Source organism: Grampus griseus, assembly GCF_964374135.1.
Source record: "Grampus griseus genome assembly, chromosome: 1".
Lineage (NCBI taxonomy): Eukaryota > Metazoa > Chordata > Mammalia > Artiodactyla > Delphinidae > Grampus > Grampus griseus.
Genome location: NC_139017.1, coordinates 889,751 through 906,318, shown reverse-complemented (window position 1 = coordinate 906,318; position 16,568 = coordinate 889,751). Strand labels below are relative to the sequence as shown.

General features: G+C 57.7%; 1 protein-coding gene across 1 annotated transcript; it reads left to right on the top strand.

The window, feature by feature from the left end:
• The first annotated feature begins 789 nt into the window (after positions 1-789).
• Positions 790-5,352, top strand: ELF3 (E74 like ETS transcription factor 3). The gene is made up of 9 exons (XM_082679126.1): positions 790-899; positions 1,255-1,425; positions 1,707-1,928; positions 2,075-2,170; positions 2,277-2,396; positions 2,520-2,609; positions 2,766-2,882; positions 3,799-3,994; positions 4,595-5,352. The coding sequence occupies exons 2-9, from the start codon at positions 1,263-1,265 to the stop codon at positions 4,707-4,709; spliced, it is 1,119 nt and encodes a 372-aa protein (XP_082535252.1). The 5' UTR covers positions 790-899; positions 1,255-1,262; the 3' UTR covers positions 4,710-5,352.
• The last annotated feature ends 11,216 nt before the right edge of the window (positions 5,353-16,568 follow it).

Here is a 16,568-nt window from a genome sequence, read left to right as displayed (position 1 = left end):
AGATGGAGGCCAGATAGAGGGGTAAACACGTCCACGTGGGTCCGGCCCCTCCCTCGGCAGCCCCACGCAGTGGGCTCTGCCAGGGGCCGGGTAAGTTCTTTGGAGCAGAACCAGGCCCTCCAGAGGGGGCTGCAGCGACTCTGGTGCTTGGATGGCGTCCGGCAGGCAAAGGATGCCAAGACGTTGCCAACTAAGTGGGTGCCAGTGGCGGCCCTGTGGCTGCTGGGGACGCTGGGGCCCTGGGCAAGGCTGGTAGGCCGTGAACGTTGCCTGGTGTCTGGAGAGCCTTCCAGCCCGAATCCCGGGCGTCACGGGAAAGATCCCCAAACCTCCATATCTTCCCTCCCTGCTAGGCCCCCTTGTCCTCAGACCCGCAGACGTTTGGGGGCCAGGAGCCTTCCTGACCCAGTTCTGACCCAGATTCCCCGCCCCTCCCCGCTTCAGTCCTTGCCTTGGCCCCCCCCAGAGGAATTTCCTGAGCCAAAGGGTGGCCGAAAGTGCAGATGCCCACCCAGCGTCCACCTGCCACCCGCCCAGGCCACTGCCCTGTGCCCAACCCCAGAGGGTGCGGGATGACAGACCCTGACAATCATTAAACCAGCCGGGCCTGATTTCCCAGCACCGCCGGCCTGGATCCCGGCCAAGTGGCACAAAATATGCAAATCACCTGGGGCCAGGAGCCCAGTCTAAAGGCCAGGAAATCCCCTCGACCAATGAGCCACCAGCTCAGGTTACCGCGGGTGCCTATAAAGGCCCGGGCGCGGGCGGAGCTCGCAGCTTCTACTTAGCGCAGCGGTGGGAGCGCGGCCTGCGTGTCAGCGCTACCTGGCGGGGCTTTCTCCCTGGATTTCCTCCGCCTGCTGCCCCTAAACCCGCCTGCCACACCCTCGGCCGCCAAGGTAGGACCTCTGCCTGTCACATTCCCCCGCCTGGCCCCGGGGGGATTGGGGAGGGGCCGGTGGAGCTCGGTTCTGAGCCTGCCCAAGCAGGAGTTGCAGGGCTGGGCGGTGTCCCGAGGGCCCGAGAGCCTGTCCCTGCAAAGGACAGAGTGGCCACGACTGCAGGTCCCACTCGTGGGCCCAGGAGGGCAGAGGAGGGAGCCCAGCGGGAGGCCTTGTGCCCCCCACCAGCACACCCTCCGTCCCCCGGGCTCTGAGACCCTGGAGCCCGTCTTGAGGAGAGGGTGTCCTACGAGATGTTGACCTTCACGCCCTTGGGCCCCTGGCTCTCACCGGCCTTGCCCTCCCTTCCCAGGTAGCCTCATGGCTGCAACCTGTGAGATTAGCAACGTTTTTAGCACCTACTTCAGTACGATGTACAGCTCGGATGACCCCAATCTGGCCTCTGTTCCCCCTGCCGCCGCCTTCGGGGCCGATGACCTGGTGCTGGCGCTCAGCAGCCCGCAGGTGCCCCTGGAGGGCACAGGTGGGTCTCAGGAGGGGCTGGGCGTTTGGGGAGGGGGAGACGTCCGCCTAAGAGCCTGGGACAAGTGGGGGATCGGGCAGGGGGAGGGCTGGGGTGAGCTGTAAGAAGCTGGGGTGTTAGGATTTGGGGGCTGCGTCTGGCGGGGGTGCTGGCCGGGGTGCTGTGAGCACCGCCGCCCGCCCTGCTCCTGGCTGGGTGCTCTGAGAGTCCAGGCGGGACCCCCGGAATCCCCAGCTGGCCCCAGAAGGGGGCTGACCCGTCGCTGTGCCGGCCCCTTGCAGAGAAGGCCAGCTGGTTGGGAGAGCAGCCCCAGCTCTGGTCCAAGGCCCAGGTCCTGGACTGGATCAGCTACCAAGTGGAGAAGCACAAGTATGACGCCAGCACCATTGACCTCTCGCGCTGTGACATGGACGGGGCTGCGCTCTGCCGCTGCGCCCCTGAGGAGCTGCGCCTGGTCTTCGGGCCCCTGGGGGACCAGCTCTACTCCCAGCTGTGGGACCTCAGTGAGTCCTGGAGGGGAGCCCGCCTCCTGCCCCGCCCCCTCCTCAGTTAGGGAGGCTGGTCTGGGGACTGGCCCGAGGGCACCACCAGGGAGAGAGCCCCAGGGAGGGGAGGGGAGACCCCTGGGCTCTGACCCCCTTCTCATCAGCTTCCAGCTTCCCCGACGAGCTCAGCTGGATCATGGAGCTTCTGGAGAAGGACAGCATGGCGCTTCTGGAACCCCTGGGGGACCAGGGGCCCTTGGGTGAGAGCCCCTTCTCTCAACCCCCCCAGCCTGTCCTGTCCCCTCTCTGCCCCACACCCCCAGCTGGGAGAGTCAGGGCCCCCTCTGAACTCTCACCTCCCCCCAGACCAGGGAAGCCCCTTTGCCCCGGAGATGCTTGAGGACTGCAGACAGGCCAGCCCCTTCTACCCGGGCAGCTTCGGCACCGGGGCCCCCTCCCCGGGCAGCTCTGACGTCTCCACCGCAGGTGAGCCCTCGGGCGTCTGCCCACAGCCTCCCCTCCCCAGATGCCCTGAGCACTGGCGCCCCGCACTAGACCCCGGGCTTTCTGGGAGGACCGGAAGGGGCTCACTCTGGCCCGCCCCTCCAGGGACTGGCGCGTCTCAGAGCCCCCAGGCCTCAGACTCCGGTGGAAGCGACGTGGACCTGGACGCCCTGGACAGCAAGCTCTTCTCTGGGGGTGAGCGGAGGGAACCTCCTGGTCCCCGTGGGTGTTCCTCTGGCAGTGCTCAGGGGCTGGCCCCCTGCCCCCACCCCCTCAGGGTTTTCCTGGAGGGGGGTTGTCCCCCAGCAGCCCCCATCCCTCCCTCTCCTGACCTTCCACCTCTCCCCACAGACGGCTTTCCCGACTACAAGAAGGGGGATCTTAAGCATGGGAAGCGGAAACGGGGCCGGCCCCGAAAGCTGAGTAAAGACTCCCGGGAGTGTCTTGAGGGCAAGAAGAGCAAGCAGGGTGAGAGGGGGCCCTGCACGGCTGGGGGGCCCTGCACGGCGGGGGGGGGCCCTGCACGGCGGGGGGGCCCTGCACGGTGAGGGGGGCCCTGCACGGCTGGGGGCCCTGCACGGCGGGGGGGCCCTGCACAGCTGGGGGCCGTGGTGGGGCCGGGGGGCCTCTCTCCTGAGCTGGGCCCTCTGCATGTTGCTGTGCACGGGGCCAGGGTGCGCGTGGTCCCTGCCCGGTGGCAGGGCCTGGCTGGTCCTTCATGGTGCATGTGGCGGTGGAGCCACGGGGGCTGCAGGAAGGGTGGCGCTGGGGTCCAGGCTTCCTGCCCACCCCTCGTCCTGCCTGAGGGACACACTTGCTGGCGGGTGCTGGGCAGGCGCAGGCAGGGACAGTGGCTCGGCCGCTGGACGGCCCGTCCACCGAGGGCCACGCAGGGGTGGCCCTTCCACCCACCAAGTCCCTGCCCCCTGGCCTTGGCCCTTGCGTGGGCCCCCGCAGCTCCTTCTCATCTGTACGTGCAGCCCCTCCCACACGCACTGGGCCTGTTTGCGTCTTGGGGTCATTCTTCCCGGGAAGCCGTCCCCTTGTCCCCCAGGCCGGGGCCAGCTCTGTGGTCCTGCCCCTGCTAAGCTCTCACCACCTTTTGCTGTATCTGCTTTTTTACCGTGACCCCTCGAAACTGTGAGCCCCTCAATGCGGTCCCATGTCTCAACCGCTCTTGTATCCCAGCCAGACATTTGATGAGTACCTGAGCGAGTTAAACCTCTGTGCCGTGCGAGACGTGGTCTTCCTGGAGCTTCCCCAGCTGTCCCGTGGGGGAGGCCAGGAGGGAGGCAGCCGCCAGTAGGCTGTGCGCCGGGATGGGCAGCAGTCGTGGGGGTCAGGGGTCGCCTGGGCCGCTGACTGATGGAGCCTGGCCTTGCAGCCCCCAGAGGCACCCACCTGTGGGAGTTCATCCGCGACATCCTCATCCACCCGGAGCTCAACGAGGGCCTCATGAAGTGGGAGAACCGGCAAGAGGGCGTCTTCAAGTTCCTGCGCTCGGAGGCCGTGGCCCAGCTCTGGGGCCAGAAAAAGAAGAACAGCAGCATGACCTACGAGAAGCTGAGCCGGGCCATGAGGTGAGCGGGCGGCGCGGCGCCGGCGCCGTCGGAACCTCCCCCTTCCGGCGGCTGTGAGTCCCGTGCAGCGCGGCGCCGGCACCATCAGAACCTCCCCCTTCCGGCGGCTGTGAGTCCCGGGCAGCGAGGAACCACGGGGTCTGGCCACCTCGTGGACTCTGTGGGAGCCTGGCTGGCCCGCAGCACACGCTGAATTCGGTCTGACCGCATTTCTTTGTGTCGCCTGCAAGGCTCGTCCTAAGAAAGGCTCTTGGTGGTAAAAAGGGCAGTAGCCGAGGCCCACACCATTGAAGCCATTAAGTTGCCTGTCTCTGGACCTTGGTTTCCTCGCAGACCGTCGCTAAGGTTTCCTCAACCCTAAAATCACGTGGCTTCGTGATGGGCCCAGGACAGAGGCGAAAGCCACACAGAAGCCAGGGCATGGCCCGGTGCGCGGGACGGTGCGCGGGACAGAGCAGGGCGAAGGAGCAGAGGCTGCTCCGTGCAGGAAGTGGCTCGGGCCCAGGTCGGCCGGGCTGCAGCCCAGTGGGGCAGGTCACCTGAGGATTCTTGGCAGGCGGGCCCCTGCCTGGGCACCTCTGACCACCCTTCTCCCCTCAGGTACTACTACAAACGGGAGATCCTGGAGCGGGTGGACGGCCGGCGGCTTGTCTACAAGTTTGGCAAAAACTCCAGCGGCTGGAAGGAGGAGGAGGTGGCCGGGCATAGGAACTGAGGGTCGGACCGGCCCTGCGACCAAAGCTCGGACCTGAGGCTGCAGCCCCCGGAGGGGACCACCAGGACGCCTGCGCATGCGCCCTGCGCCGTGGAGAGAAGCTGAGGCTCTGGCTCCTGTCGGCCATCGTCCTGGCATCTGGGGCAGGTGGCCTCTGCTCTCTGTTCTCCTCTTGGAATTACAAGCCTGGTGTTTGAGGCCACTTGTGTGCTGGCTGTAGCTGCGCTCGCGGCTCCTTCTGTCTGGGCTGCGTCAGACCAAATCAGACCCCAGTGGCGGACACCTCCCTCCTACAGAGGCCGGAGCGGGCTGAGAAGGCTGGGGGCCCTGGGCCCTGAGAAGGGCCCCCTCTTTCTGGACTGGCTTCCCACTCCCCACTCAGTGCTTGGACTCCGCGGGCGGGGGTCAGAGCACTCCGTAATTTATGTGCTATAAATACAGATATGTACATAGAGATCTATTTTTTCTAAGACATTCCCCTCCCGCCCCTCCCTCACCAGGTGCTGGTGGCCACACTGACTGTTTAGGTCCTCTGTGGACCAGTGAGGAGCAGGGCAGTGCCGGGACCCTTGGGACGGGGCTCCTGGCTCCCTCCTCCTGTGAATGGGGGCAGAGACCTCCAATAAAGTGCCTTCTGGGCTTTTTCTAACCTTTGTCTTAGCTACCTGTATACTAAAGTCTAGAGCTCTGGCCCGGATGTGGGCAATGGGGCTGGGAAAGGGGACCAGGGCAGGGATCTGCCGGCTGCAGGTGAAGGTGGAGGCTGAGGTTGGGGGAGAGTGAGGGGACGGGTGATCCTTCCCTGGAGCTTGGGCTGTCCTGCCGCCACGAGGCATCAGCGGGGCGACCTGGGCCGAGCCAGGCCTCTGCAGCCCGCTGCCCCGCTGTCAGGCCGCCGTGCCCTGGCATCCACTAAGGAGTCTGGAATTGCGTGTCTGGCCTTGTGGAGTAGATGTGCATTCCAGCCAAGCTGGCTGCAAGCTGAGTATCTGTGAGATGAATCCAAGCTTTCGTTGTCGGACGTGGAATCGGAGTTATGATCTTGCGGAGGGAAAAGCAAACAAAGCGAGATGAGTGCTTGAGGACTCGGGGGAGGAGGAACGCCTGGCCTGGTCTGTGTGGCACCGCGGGCACCGCTGCCGCCGCGCGGCCCCCTCCCCACGACGGAGACTGACAGCCCGGGTCACAGGCGCAGAGGGAGGCTCGGCTCCCTGGGGACTCAGCCATGCTCCCTGCCGTCTCCCCAGAGGCTTCTCCAGGGTTGGGGCTCCTCTGACGGTGTCCTCGGCAGACTCCAGAAGGTGCTGCTCTGTCTGCACAGAATGACACATCTGGGTTCAGGTGGGGCTGTGGGTGGGGGGTCCTCGTGCAGAACATCTCCCAGAGCGGAGTTCCTTCAGTCTGAGGCCTCGAGTTCCGGGGAGCACTTTAAAAAGCCATTTTGTGTGTTTGCAAGGCTGTTTAGCTGTCTTAGAAATATCAGATTATTCACCAAAGGGATGCGGGTAAGAAAGGGATCTGAGAAAAACAGGTGTGTGCTGGTGTGTGCGTGTGCACGTGTGTGCGTGGGGCTCACTCAGGAGGACAGGGCCTGGGGGCTAGGAGCAGTCCTCACTTCCCCGCGGCTGCTTTATCGGGGGTCCTGGCCTAATAGTCGCCTCATTTCTTGAAAATGACCAAGTGCGGGCGCTGTGCTCACCTCTCCGCCCGTGTTATCTGGGGTCCTCGCGCTCCCAGAGGGTCACCCACGTTGCCTGAGTCCCTTCTGAGAGTGGGCAGGAGCCCCGGGACCACAGCACACCTCCGGGACCCCAAGCCCGCCCAGGACCCTCCGCCTCCATCAGCTTCTTCAGCCCCGAAGGAGGCACCGTTGGTGAGACGCGGCCCGGAGGGTCTGCTGGGGAGGAGAGCTGCCCGCGGTCCAGCCCTTCATCCCGTGCCAGAGGGCCCGAGGCAGCAGTGCCCGCACGGCGCGCCGACCTTTGTCCTGCCGTTTTCAGTTTATGAGGTGCTTTCCTCATCCTTTATCTCATTCCTTCCGCACCACAGCCCTCGGAGGGGACTGGGCGTCCCCGTGTCCCGGCTGGGGCAGGAGGCTGGTCCAAGGTCGGCGGAGCCTGGACTCCTGCCGGCGCTTGGGGGCGACAGGGGGCGGGGCCTCGCTCCCTCCTAGGGGGCGTGGTCCTCAGTGTCTCCGTCCCAACACTGCAACCCCGCCCCCGCCCCCCTCCCCAGGACACTGCAGGGCCCGGCAGCCCTGGCAGCCCTGCCCGTCCCCATCTCTCCGCCGGCTGGACTCAGGGGCGTGGCCCACCTCTTACTGCCCCCGTGGGGTCGGGGGACTGCTGGGCAGGTGAGGGAGCCCCTCGGGGCGTGCCTGCGGGGGAGGGGCGGCTCCGCCCCTTCAGCTCCCCTCCCGCACGCGGGGGAGCTGAGCTTTCCCTGTCTTCGATTCCTTTCGCTCTGTTTACACCCTTTCACCCTCAGGAGCTGTGGGGCCTCCGGGCAAGGCCGGGCTTACTCATCTCGGTGCCTCCGCAGCGCCTGGCACAGAGAAGGCGGTCGATAAATATTTGCTTGGCTGCCCTGTGCCTCTCCCTGCCTCTCCCTGCCCGGCCGCCCCCTCCCCCCTGGTCACACACGCACTCAGGCCCCCCAGACACACACACACACACACACACACACACACACACACACACACACACACACACACACACACACACACACACACACACACACACACACACACACACACACACACACACACACACACACACACACACACACACACAGCCTCAGCGCGCCCCCTGCAGTGGACGAAAGCCCCAGCCCCTGAGTTATCAGCTCACCTCCCCCCTCCTCTCTGAAGCGGTTCTGCTTGCCTTCAGCAGAGCTGGGCATTCATGGGGCCCTGAGCGACCCCTGAGGGCCGCATCCCTGCCCGTCAGAGCCGCTGAGCCGCCCACCATGCCTCCTGCTACAGGTGCATCTGCAGCAGCAGAAAACCAGGAATACGTGGCCAACTCTTTAAAATCAGAACAATCGGGCTTCCCTGGTGGCGCAGTGGTTGGGAATCCGCCTGCCAACGCAGGGGACATGGGTTCGAGCCCTGGTCCGGGAAGATCCCACATGCCGCGGAGCAACTAAGCCCGTGAGCCACAATTACTGAGCCTGTGCTCTAGAGCCCGTGAGCCACAACTACTGAGCCCGCGTGCCACAACTACTGAAGCCCGTGTGCCACAATTACTGAGCCTGTGCTCTAGAGCCCGCGAGCCACAACTACTGAGCCCACGTGCCACAACTACTGAAGCCCGTGTGCCACAATTACTGAGCCTGTGCTCTAGAGCCCGCGAGCCACAACTACTGAGCCCGCGTGCCACAACTACTGAAGCCCGTGTGCCACAATTACTGAGCCTGTGCTCTAGAGCCCGTGAGCCACAACTACTGAGCCTGCGTGCCACAACTACTGAAGCCCATGTGCCACAACTACTGAAGCCCGCGCCTACAGCCCATGCTCCACAACAAGAGAAGCCACTGCAATGAGAAGCCCACGCACCCCAAAGGAGAGTGGCCCCCACTCGCCGCAACTAGAGAAAGCCTGTGCAGCAATGAAGACGTAACGCAGCCAAAAATAAGTAAATAAATTTAAAATCAGAACAATTTTCACACAATAACGGGATGGTGGCTTCTCTTTAACCAAAAGATCTGGCTGTGCTGAGCCAGCTCCCCACTGGACCACAGTCTGTGGAGGCAGAACCGTGGGTCCCCGCAGCCACCATCGTCACTGCCACGCAGGGCCCTGTGGCCCGTAAGCAGGAAGTCCTCAGCCGGGGTGAAAGTGCCTGACCCCACCTACTGCTTCCGGACTAGGAGCTTGTCCTGCAGCCCCTCTACCTGCAAAACGATGGCTCCTTGAGGCTGTCAATCAATAAACAGGTGATGGGGGGGGTCATACCTGGATGTGGGTTCCTGCCAGCCGCCTCCACCATGAGGGCCTGGGACCAGAGCCCCCTGATATGCACTTGGAAGCATCAAATTTTCTCACCTCAAGACCTCTTTTAGCCCAGTTGGTGTACAACATATCAAGGACACCCATATACACCCTGGAATATGGGTGCCCTCTGTGCTGGGCATAGCTGATTAACCCAGGGTGCTGAAGAGCCGCCCTTGCCCGGCAGCCTTGTCCCGGCCCGGCCCCTCTCCCTGTGGAGGGATTCATCTGTGCAACACCTCTTCACAGAGTCTTCCTGAAACTGACCTCTTTTAAGGAAAAACCGTCCCTAGGTGAGCCGGTGAGTCCTGCATCGTAACCAAATCCCAATGCCTGAGGGACAGGACACTAGACCCAGGTGAACAAGCCCTATTTCATAGATGGGGAAACTGAGGCTCAGAGGAGGCAGGCGACTTGCTCAAAGGCACACAGCGTGCGGTGAGAACGTGAGCTCAGTGTCGACAGCTGCCCCCTAAGCAGCACCTACTGGGTGAGGGGTCACTCATCCCTCCTCTCACTGAGCATCTGCCTTGCCACCGGGCTGCGTGCGGGGGGCCCGGGAGGGAAGGGTCACCCAGGACTGCGGAGCCCACGAGATCTCAAAGAACAAACCCCCATCAGCCTCCCAGCAGACCTGTGAGGCAGGATGGACCCTCCTCTCCTAGGCGGGGAAACCGAGGCTGTGCAGGGTGAAGAAACAGCCTATAAGGGCCTGAGACCAGGATCTGGAGCCTGGCTTCCTGCGCCTCTTTCCTCAGCCCCACCACGGACTCCGGACTCCGCCTGAAACCCCACTGCCAGATGCACAGTTTGAGAAGCGCCTGGGGTGGGGGCTCCATCAGAGTAGGTTTCAGGATGCTTCCCAGTGACCCTGTGGGAGGATGGAGAACGAGGTGCCAGTTTTTGAGACACTCACAGTAGCCTCCTCATTCTTGTCCCGACTCCCCTCCCCCTCCTCCGCTCCTTCCCCCAGCTTGCCTCCCCTCCTCCCCCCTGCCTTCTCCTCCCCTTCCCCTCCCCATCTCCCCTCCCCCTCCCATCCCTCCTCCCCTCCCCCTCCTCCTCTTCCCTCCTCCCCTCCCCCTCCCTCCTGCCCTCCCCTCCTCCCCTCCTCCTTCTCCTCCCCCTCTCTTCCCCCTCCCCCACCTACTCCCCTCCCCCTTTCCCCTCCCCCTCCCACCTCTCCCTCCTGCCCTCCCCTCCTCCCCTCCTCCTTCTCCTCCCCCCTCTTCCCCCTCCCCCACCTACTCCCCTCCCCCTCTCCCCTCCCCCTCCCACCTCTCCCCTCCCCCTCCCACCTCTCCCCTCCCCCTCCCACCTCTCCCTCCTCCCCTCCTGCTACGTGCAGGGCTGGGCTGGGGCAGCACCAGCAGCAGTTAGCCCAGCTCAGCCACCCGTTACTGGAACCTTCGTGTCAACTCTGGAGCTGATCCAGGAGACCACACCCAGTGTCCCGAATGACTCAGCTTCACCTGCCCACCTCCACACCTGCCAGCCTCAGTGACCCAGGCCACAGCAGGAGGGGAAAGTCCCGACATCCCTTGGTCTATCCTTATCTACCCCATGGGTTTGCAGGGCATGCTGGGATTTATAGTCCTTATAGTGCAGGCTTGGTGCCCTGGCTGATTTCTAGCCGTGAGGAAAAGTCAGTGCAAATGCTGGGGTTTGGAGGGTGCAGACAGAGCATGTACACTCTTCCGTAGCATCGTCTGACATGCAAGCAACTTAAGATTAGGAGAGACACCACCTCTCATATATCAAATTGGCAAAGAGTAAAAAGAAAACCCCTGGTGTCTAGGCTGGTGAGGATGTGAAGAAACTCAAGCCTGCACAAACCGTTGGTCTAGGTGGGAATTAGGAGACACTTTCCGAAGAACAATTTGACAAGCTGTCTAAAAACCTTGAAAAGCGTGCATGACTTTTCCCTAGCAATTTCACATCTGAGCACTTTTTTCCAAAGAAAATAATTGGGTAGGTGCACAAAGATACGTGTACCAGGGCTCCCTCTGTGGCGGTGGTGTAATTGGAGACAAATGGTAGCGACCTAAGTGTCACCCAAAGGGGGCTGGCGAAACTCACTGCAGTAGAGATATTTACTCACCTCCCAGGCAGCCCATAAAGTGAGGTTGGGCACCTCTATTTACCGACATGTGCAGCTGTCCATGATGTACCATTAAGTGGGAAGAAAGTGGATTTGCATTCACCGTGTGTCGAATGATACACTTTTGTAAAAATGTTAGTGGTTATCTCTGGGCAGAATCATGGAAAATAACTATATTTTCTTAAAAAAAACAGATTCTGTGTATATTACTATAAAAGAACTAAACTATTTCCCATTTTGAAAAAACAAACACACACACAGAAAACCAACTTTAGGTATCAATGGGTGAGAAGAAATTTCCAAAGGCTGTTATTTACACCTACTGCCTCTTTCTTCCTTTCAATCACTTTCAATTTGATGAGAGCCTTTGGCTCTGAGAGGTTAGGACTTTGCCCAGAGATTCACAACAAATTCCGGTGTTTTTGTTTCTTCTTTCTTTCCTCTGCGATGATCCCATGGAAGCCATTCTCCTCTCAGTGTCCTTTGTTTTTTTTGCAGTACGCAGACCTCTCACTGTTGTGGCCTCTTCCGTTGCGGAGCACAGGCTCCGGACGCGCAGGCTCAGTGGCCATGGCTCACGGGCCCAGCCGCTCTGCAGCATGTGGGATCTTCCCGGACCTGGGCACGAACCCACGTCCCCTGCATCGGCAGGAGGACTCTCAACCACTGCGCCACCAGGGTAGCCCCTCAGTGTCCTTTTTTATCTCTAGCATCCCTGTGTGACCTCTGCAGTTTTCGTGTCTGCTGAAATTCTATATCTGTTCCTGCTTGTTGTCTGCCTTTTCCACTAGAACCGTTAACATCTGAGTTATACATGAATCTGGTTCTATTGGTAACTTTGTTTTTTGACAACGAGATATTTTTCCTTTTTTTTTTTTTTTTTTTGCAGTAAGTGCTGGACATCTGTGTAGAACAGTAGAGGATGAGATAAACAGCATATGTGGCTGGGAATGGGTGTGCCTCTTCTGCTAGGCCGTGTGTCTGTCTGTGTGTGTCCAGGAACGCTGAGTTAGCTGGGCAGGAGTTCAGGTCGGTCTGAGCTTTGTGATGGTGATAGTTGGCTGCCCATCCCTTGGTGCTGGGCTTTCTCTGAGTCCCTGCTGCACCCTGGGCCTTCAGCACCTATGTCCCTCTGCACCTGTGTCATGGAAGGTGCTCTGTCCATGCTGTCCTCTGTGTAGGTGGCTGTTGCTTGGTGCCTGATGTCCCGGTGGCACGGTGCTGGGGGTCAGGATGTCCCCTTGTCCTGGTCCAGGCTCCTCCTGGGCAGGCCCCATGTGCCTGGGCCTCCAGGGTAGGAACTTTGCAATGACCCTCCCGTCTGTGGCAGGACTTGTGTGGAGAAGACCTTGCAGGCCTGTCACGCAGGCTTCCTTACCTGGACACTGTTGGCATTTGGGGCTGTCTGACTCTTGGTTGTGGGGCTGTCTTGGGCTTTGTAGAAGTTCAGCGGCGTCTCTGGCCTCCACCCACCAAAAGCCCTCAGTGCACTCTGTCCTCCCAGCTCTGGGGACCAAAAATGTCTTTAGACTTTGCTAAATGTCCCTGGGGGCAAATTGCCCAGAACCCGCAGACCCCCAGCTGTTTTCTGCCCCTCCTCCCAGCGCCTGAAGGTTCTAGGTCCCCTTCTGTGCCCATCCCTCTCTCCTCCTCCTCCTTTTCCTGCTTTTCTAGGGGCGGGTCTGGGTGGGGCTTCTGCCTTTCCCCCCCCGGGGGGGGGCTCTCTCTACTCTCCCACCTGCCCTGTCTTTCTCCTGATCCCGGAGGAGGCCTGTGGAGGAGAGCCTCCCTCCGCCCTTAGCAATTTGTTAAATACGTTAGCAAAATTCTCATCCCCTGGGCTGTCTCCCCCTCGCTCTGCCTCAAGTGAGTCATTCTCATCCCATCTTTCCCTGGAGGGGCCCGTCTTTCCTTGGGCTCTAGGTTACCTAGTTGCCCTGTGACCTCAGCTTTCTTTCTTTCTTTCTTTCTTCCTTTCTTTTTAAATTATTTATTTAGGGCTGTGTTGGGTCTTTGTTGCTGCGCGCGGGCTTTCTCTAGTTGCGGCGAGCGGGGGCTACTCTTTGTTGCGGTGTGCGGGCTTCTCATTGTAGTGGCTTCTCCTGTTGCGGAGCATGGGTTGTAGGTGCGCGGGCTCAGTAGCTGTGGCGCACGGGCTTAGTTGCTCCGCGGCATATGGGATCTTCCCGGACCAGGGCTCGAACCCGTGTCCCCTGCATTGGCAGGCGGATTCTTAACCATGGCGCCACCAGGGAAGTCCGAACTCAGCTTTCTGATTCTGTAGTTTATCTGACTTTTTTTTTGTTATTAGGGCCTGAGCTTACTTCGTCCTGAGTAGAAACACACCCTCCATTCATTCTGTTTCCATATCAAGGTCACCCTCTATTGTATAATGTGCATATTGGTTTTTGGCGGGGTGGTACAAGGATAATCGTTGTGGACTTTTTGGAAAATAAAACTGGAAACAAAAAAGTAAGTCACTTTATTGAGCGGTTACTATATGCCGAATGTTGTTAGTATTTTACACGTGCAAACTCTAAATCTTCACAATGCCTTTTGAGGTGCGTCTATATCACCCCCATTTTATTGATGAGAAAACCAAGGCACAGAGAACTAAGGCCAGTGACTCAAGGTTTCACAGCTGGTAAGTTTGAAATTGTGCTCAGACTCGAGCAGTTTGATCCCAGACCTTATGCTCTTAAGCATGATGTCTAAATGTCTGCTCACGAAGAAGTGGTTAAATAAACTACAATGAATTCAAAATAATGAGGTAGCTACGTGTAAATGTGTGTGGACCAGTCTCCAAAACAGATTAAGTGGAAAAAGCAGCTACAAAACAATGTATTTAATTAGTTATCCTGTGTGTCTCTGGGAGGACACAAAAAAACCCCGTGTTATTTCTGGAATAGGAGAGGGAGTCAAGGTGGGTGAGAAGGAGACTTTTTACAGTATAACTTGCTGTACTATTTGAACACTTTACCATATATAAGTATTACTTTCAAAATGCTTTTTGCATTGTTTTAAAGCACGATATCTCATTAACTTCACAGTAATCATGTGAAGTAGGAATTACGATCTCCAATTCACAATTGAGTAAACTGAGGTTTAATCAACTTTAGTGACTTGTCTGTGATTGCACAAGCCATGGAAACAGGATTTTTTTGGGGGGGTTTGTATGCATTTGTTTTGTTTTGTTTTTTGGCCCCTTGGCTTGTGGGATCTTAGTTCCCCAACCAGGGATGGAAAATGGGCCCTAGGCAGTGAAAGCACCAAGTCCTAACCACTGGACAACCAGGGAATTCCCAGAACCAGGATTTAAATCCAGCATCTTTGACCGAAGTCCAGTATCCCAGATGCTATGTACCCTTTGTGCGCTTGTCTTCACTCACCCATCCATCATTCATAAAATACTTATTAAACACCTACCATGTGATTATCTGAGAGTTGCTGACCTCAGAGGTGTTCGATATTCTCCGAAGAGACCAGAAACATAAACACTTCCCCCCATCCAGGGCTGACAAAGAGGAAACACAGGGTAATACCCAATATGGGTCTTGGTAGGGGGGATTGGTGCTGCCTTATGCTGCTCTTAGAAGTATAACGACCATCCTGGAGAACAACTGGGCCAAAACATTAAAAATGTGCGAGCATCCAACCCGACAATTCAACTTCAAGGACTATATATTTTTTTCAGCTTTAATTTTCTTTATTGAAGTAGAGTTGATTTACAATGTTGTGTTAATTTCTGCTGTACAGCAAAGTGATTCAGTTATACATATACATACAATCCTTTTTAAATATTCTTTTCCATTATGGTTTATCATAGGCTATTGAATATAGTTCTCTGTGCTACACAGTAGGACCTTGTTGCTTATCCATCCTATATATAATAGTTTGCATCTGCTGACCCCAACCTCCCACTCCATCCCCCTCCCTTGGCAACCACAAGTCTATTCTCTATGTCAAGGATTATATTTTAAGCAAATAATTAGATAAGAGTACAGAAACATATCTACAAGGAGACTCATGGCATCTTGATAACAACCAGAACATCCAAAGAGAGGGGATTTATGAAACGAGTTACCATATGCATACAGTAGGACACTATGCAATCATTAAAAAATGATACATGAATATCTAATGACACGGAATGTTCATGAGACACTGTGAAGCTGCTTATAAAACAGCATGTGCAATATGTCTCAATTTTAGTTTTTAAATGTAGAGGTAACTGAATGCATAGAAACCAGTTTGCAAAGGTATACATCAGCTTGATGACAAAGGCCGTCTGGGGATGGGGGCTTATCGATGATTTTTACTTTGTTTTTATGCCTTGCTATATTGCCTGAATTTTCTTTTACAAAAAGTCTGTACTGCTCTTAAAATAAAAAAGAGGACAAATGTTTTCTCCATTTTGAAAAATAGACATTAGTAATTCCAAAAAATGTGAAACAAACAATACATCCAATATTGGGGATAGGTTAAGTAGGACTCATCTATTTATAATCTAGAATACTACGCCTTATTAAAAATGGTGATTCTTTTAAGAATCTCTGTGCCAGGCACTGATGATACAAAGGAAGCCAAGACAAGGACCCTCCCCTCGTGAGCTCACGAGTGAGCAGGTGTTTAGACACACTGGATGACTCGTGTGATGAAAGTACTTACAAAGTGCCATTGAAGCCACAGAGCTCCTGGAAGCAGGAGTGGGTGGGCTCGGGGAAGGTGAGTGGGAACTAGCTGGGCACAGAGATGGGGGCGTCCAGGTAGAAAGAACATCACGTGCAAAGGTGAAGATGCATGAATTGGTCCCGTTTATACAGAGACAGGTGAGAAATTGGGTAGGATTGGAGCCCAGCCTTCCAGGCAGGAGTGGCAAGAAATGAGGCTGTGAGGTGCGTAGATCCTGAGGGTCATGGTTAAGGTGCTTGCAACAGGGTGACAGGGTCATAATTGCTTTCTGGAAACATCCTGCTGATGGCGGAGTAGCGGGAGATCGGTGGGGTAAAACTGAAGACAAGGACAGCATCTAGAAGGCTGCTTCGGTTCCCAGCGAGAGGGGTGAGGACCCGGGCAAAGTGATGGCAGTGGAGATTGGGGCGGGCGGGCACAGGGCCAGGCAGCCACGGGAGGCCACCTCGCGGAACTCAGCGCTGGGACCTGGGGCCAGAGTCTGGACCACCCAAAGGTCCTGACTGAAGGCGTAGGGAGGTGGGTACCGTTCTTCAGGAGAAAGGGCTGCTGCTCTGACTGCCTTGTTGGATTTGAGGGCTTGGCATGTTCAGGAGGGAGATATGGGCCCAAAATACAGGTTTTAGGGTCATCAGGCACACACACACGACAGTTAAAGCTAAGGTCTGGATATCGCTCAGGGAAAATGTGTAGAAAATAGAGGGGAGGGGGTCCAAGGACAGATGGAGGAGGAGACAGTAGGATTCACGAGGTAGGAAGAAAGCAGGACCAGGAGAGGAGGGTGTCCCGAGGCGGGAGGAGTGCACACTTCAAAAGTGAAGGGAGGGGCTTCCTTCGTGGCGCAGTGGTTGAGAGTCCGCCTGCCGATGCAGGGGACACGGGTTCGTGCCCTGATCCGGGAAGATGCCACATGCCGCGGAGCGGCTGGGCCCGTGAGCCATGGCTGCTGAGCCTGCGCGTCCGGAGCCTGTGCTCCGCAATGGGAGAGGCCACAACAGTGGGAAGCCTGTGTACCGCAAAAAAAAAAAAAAAACAAAAGTGAAGGGAGCTTAGGTAACATTTCATCAGCAAAATG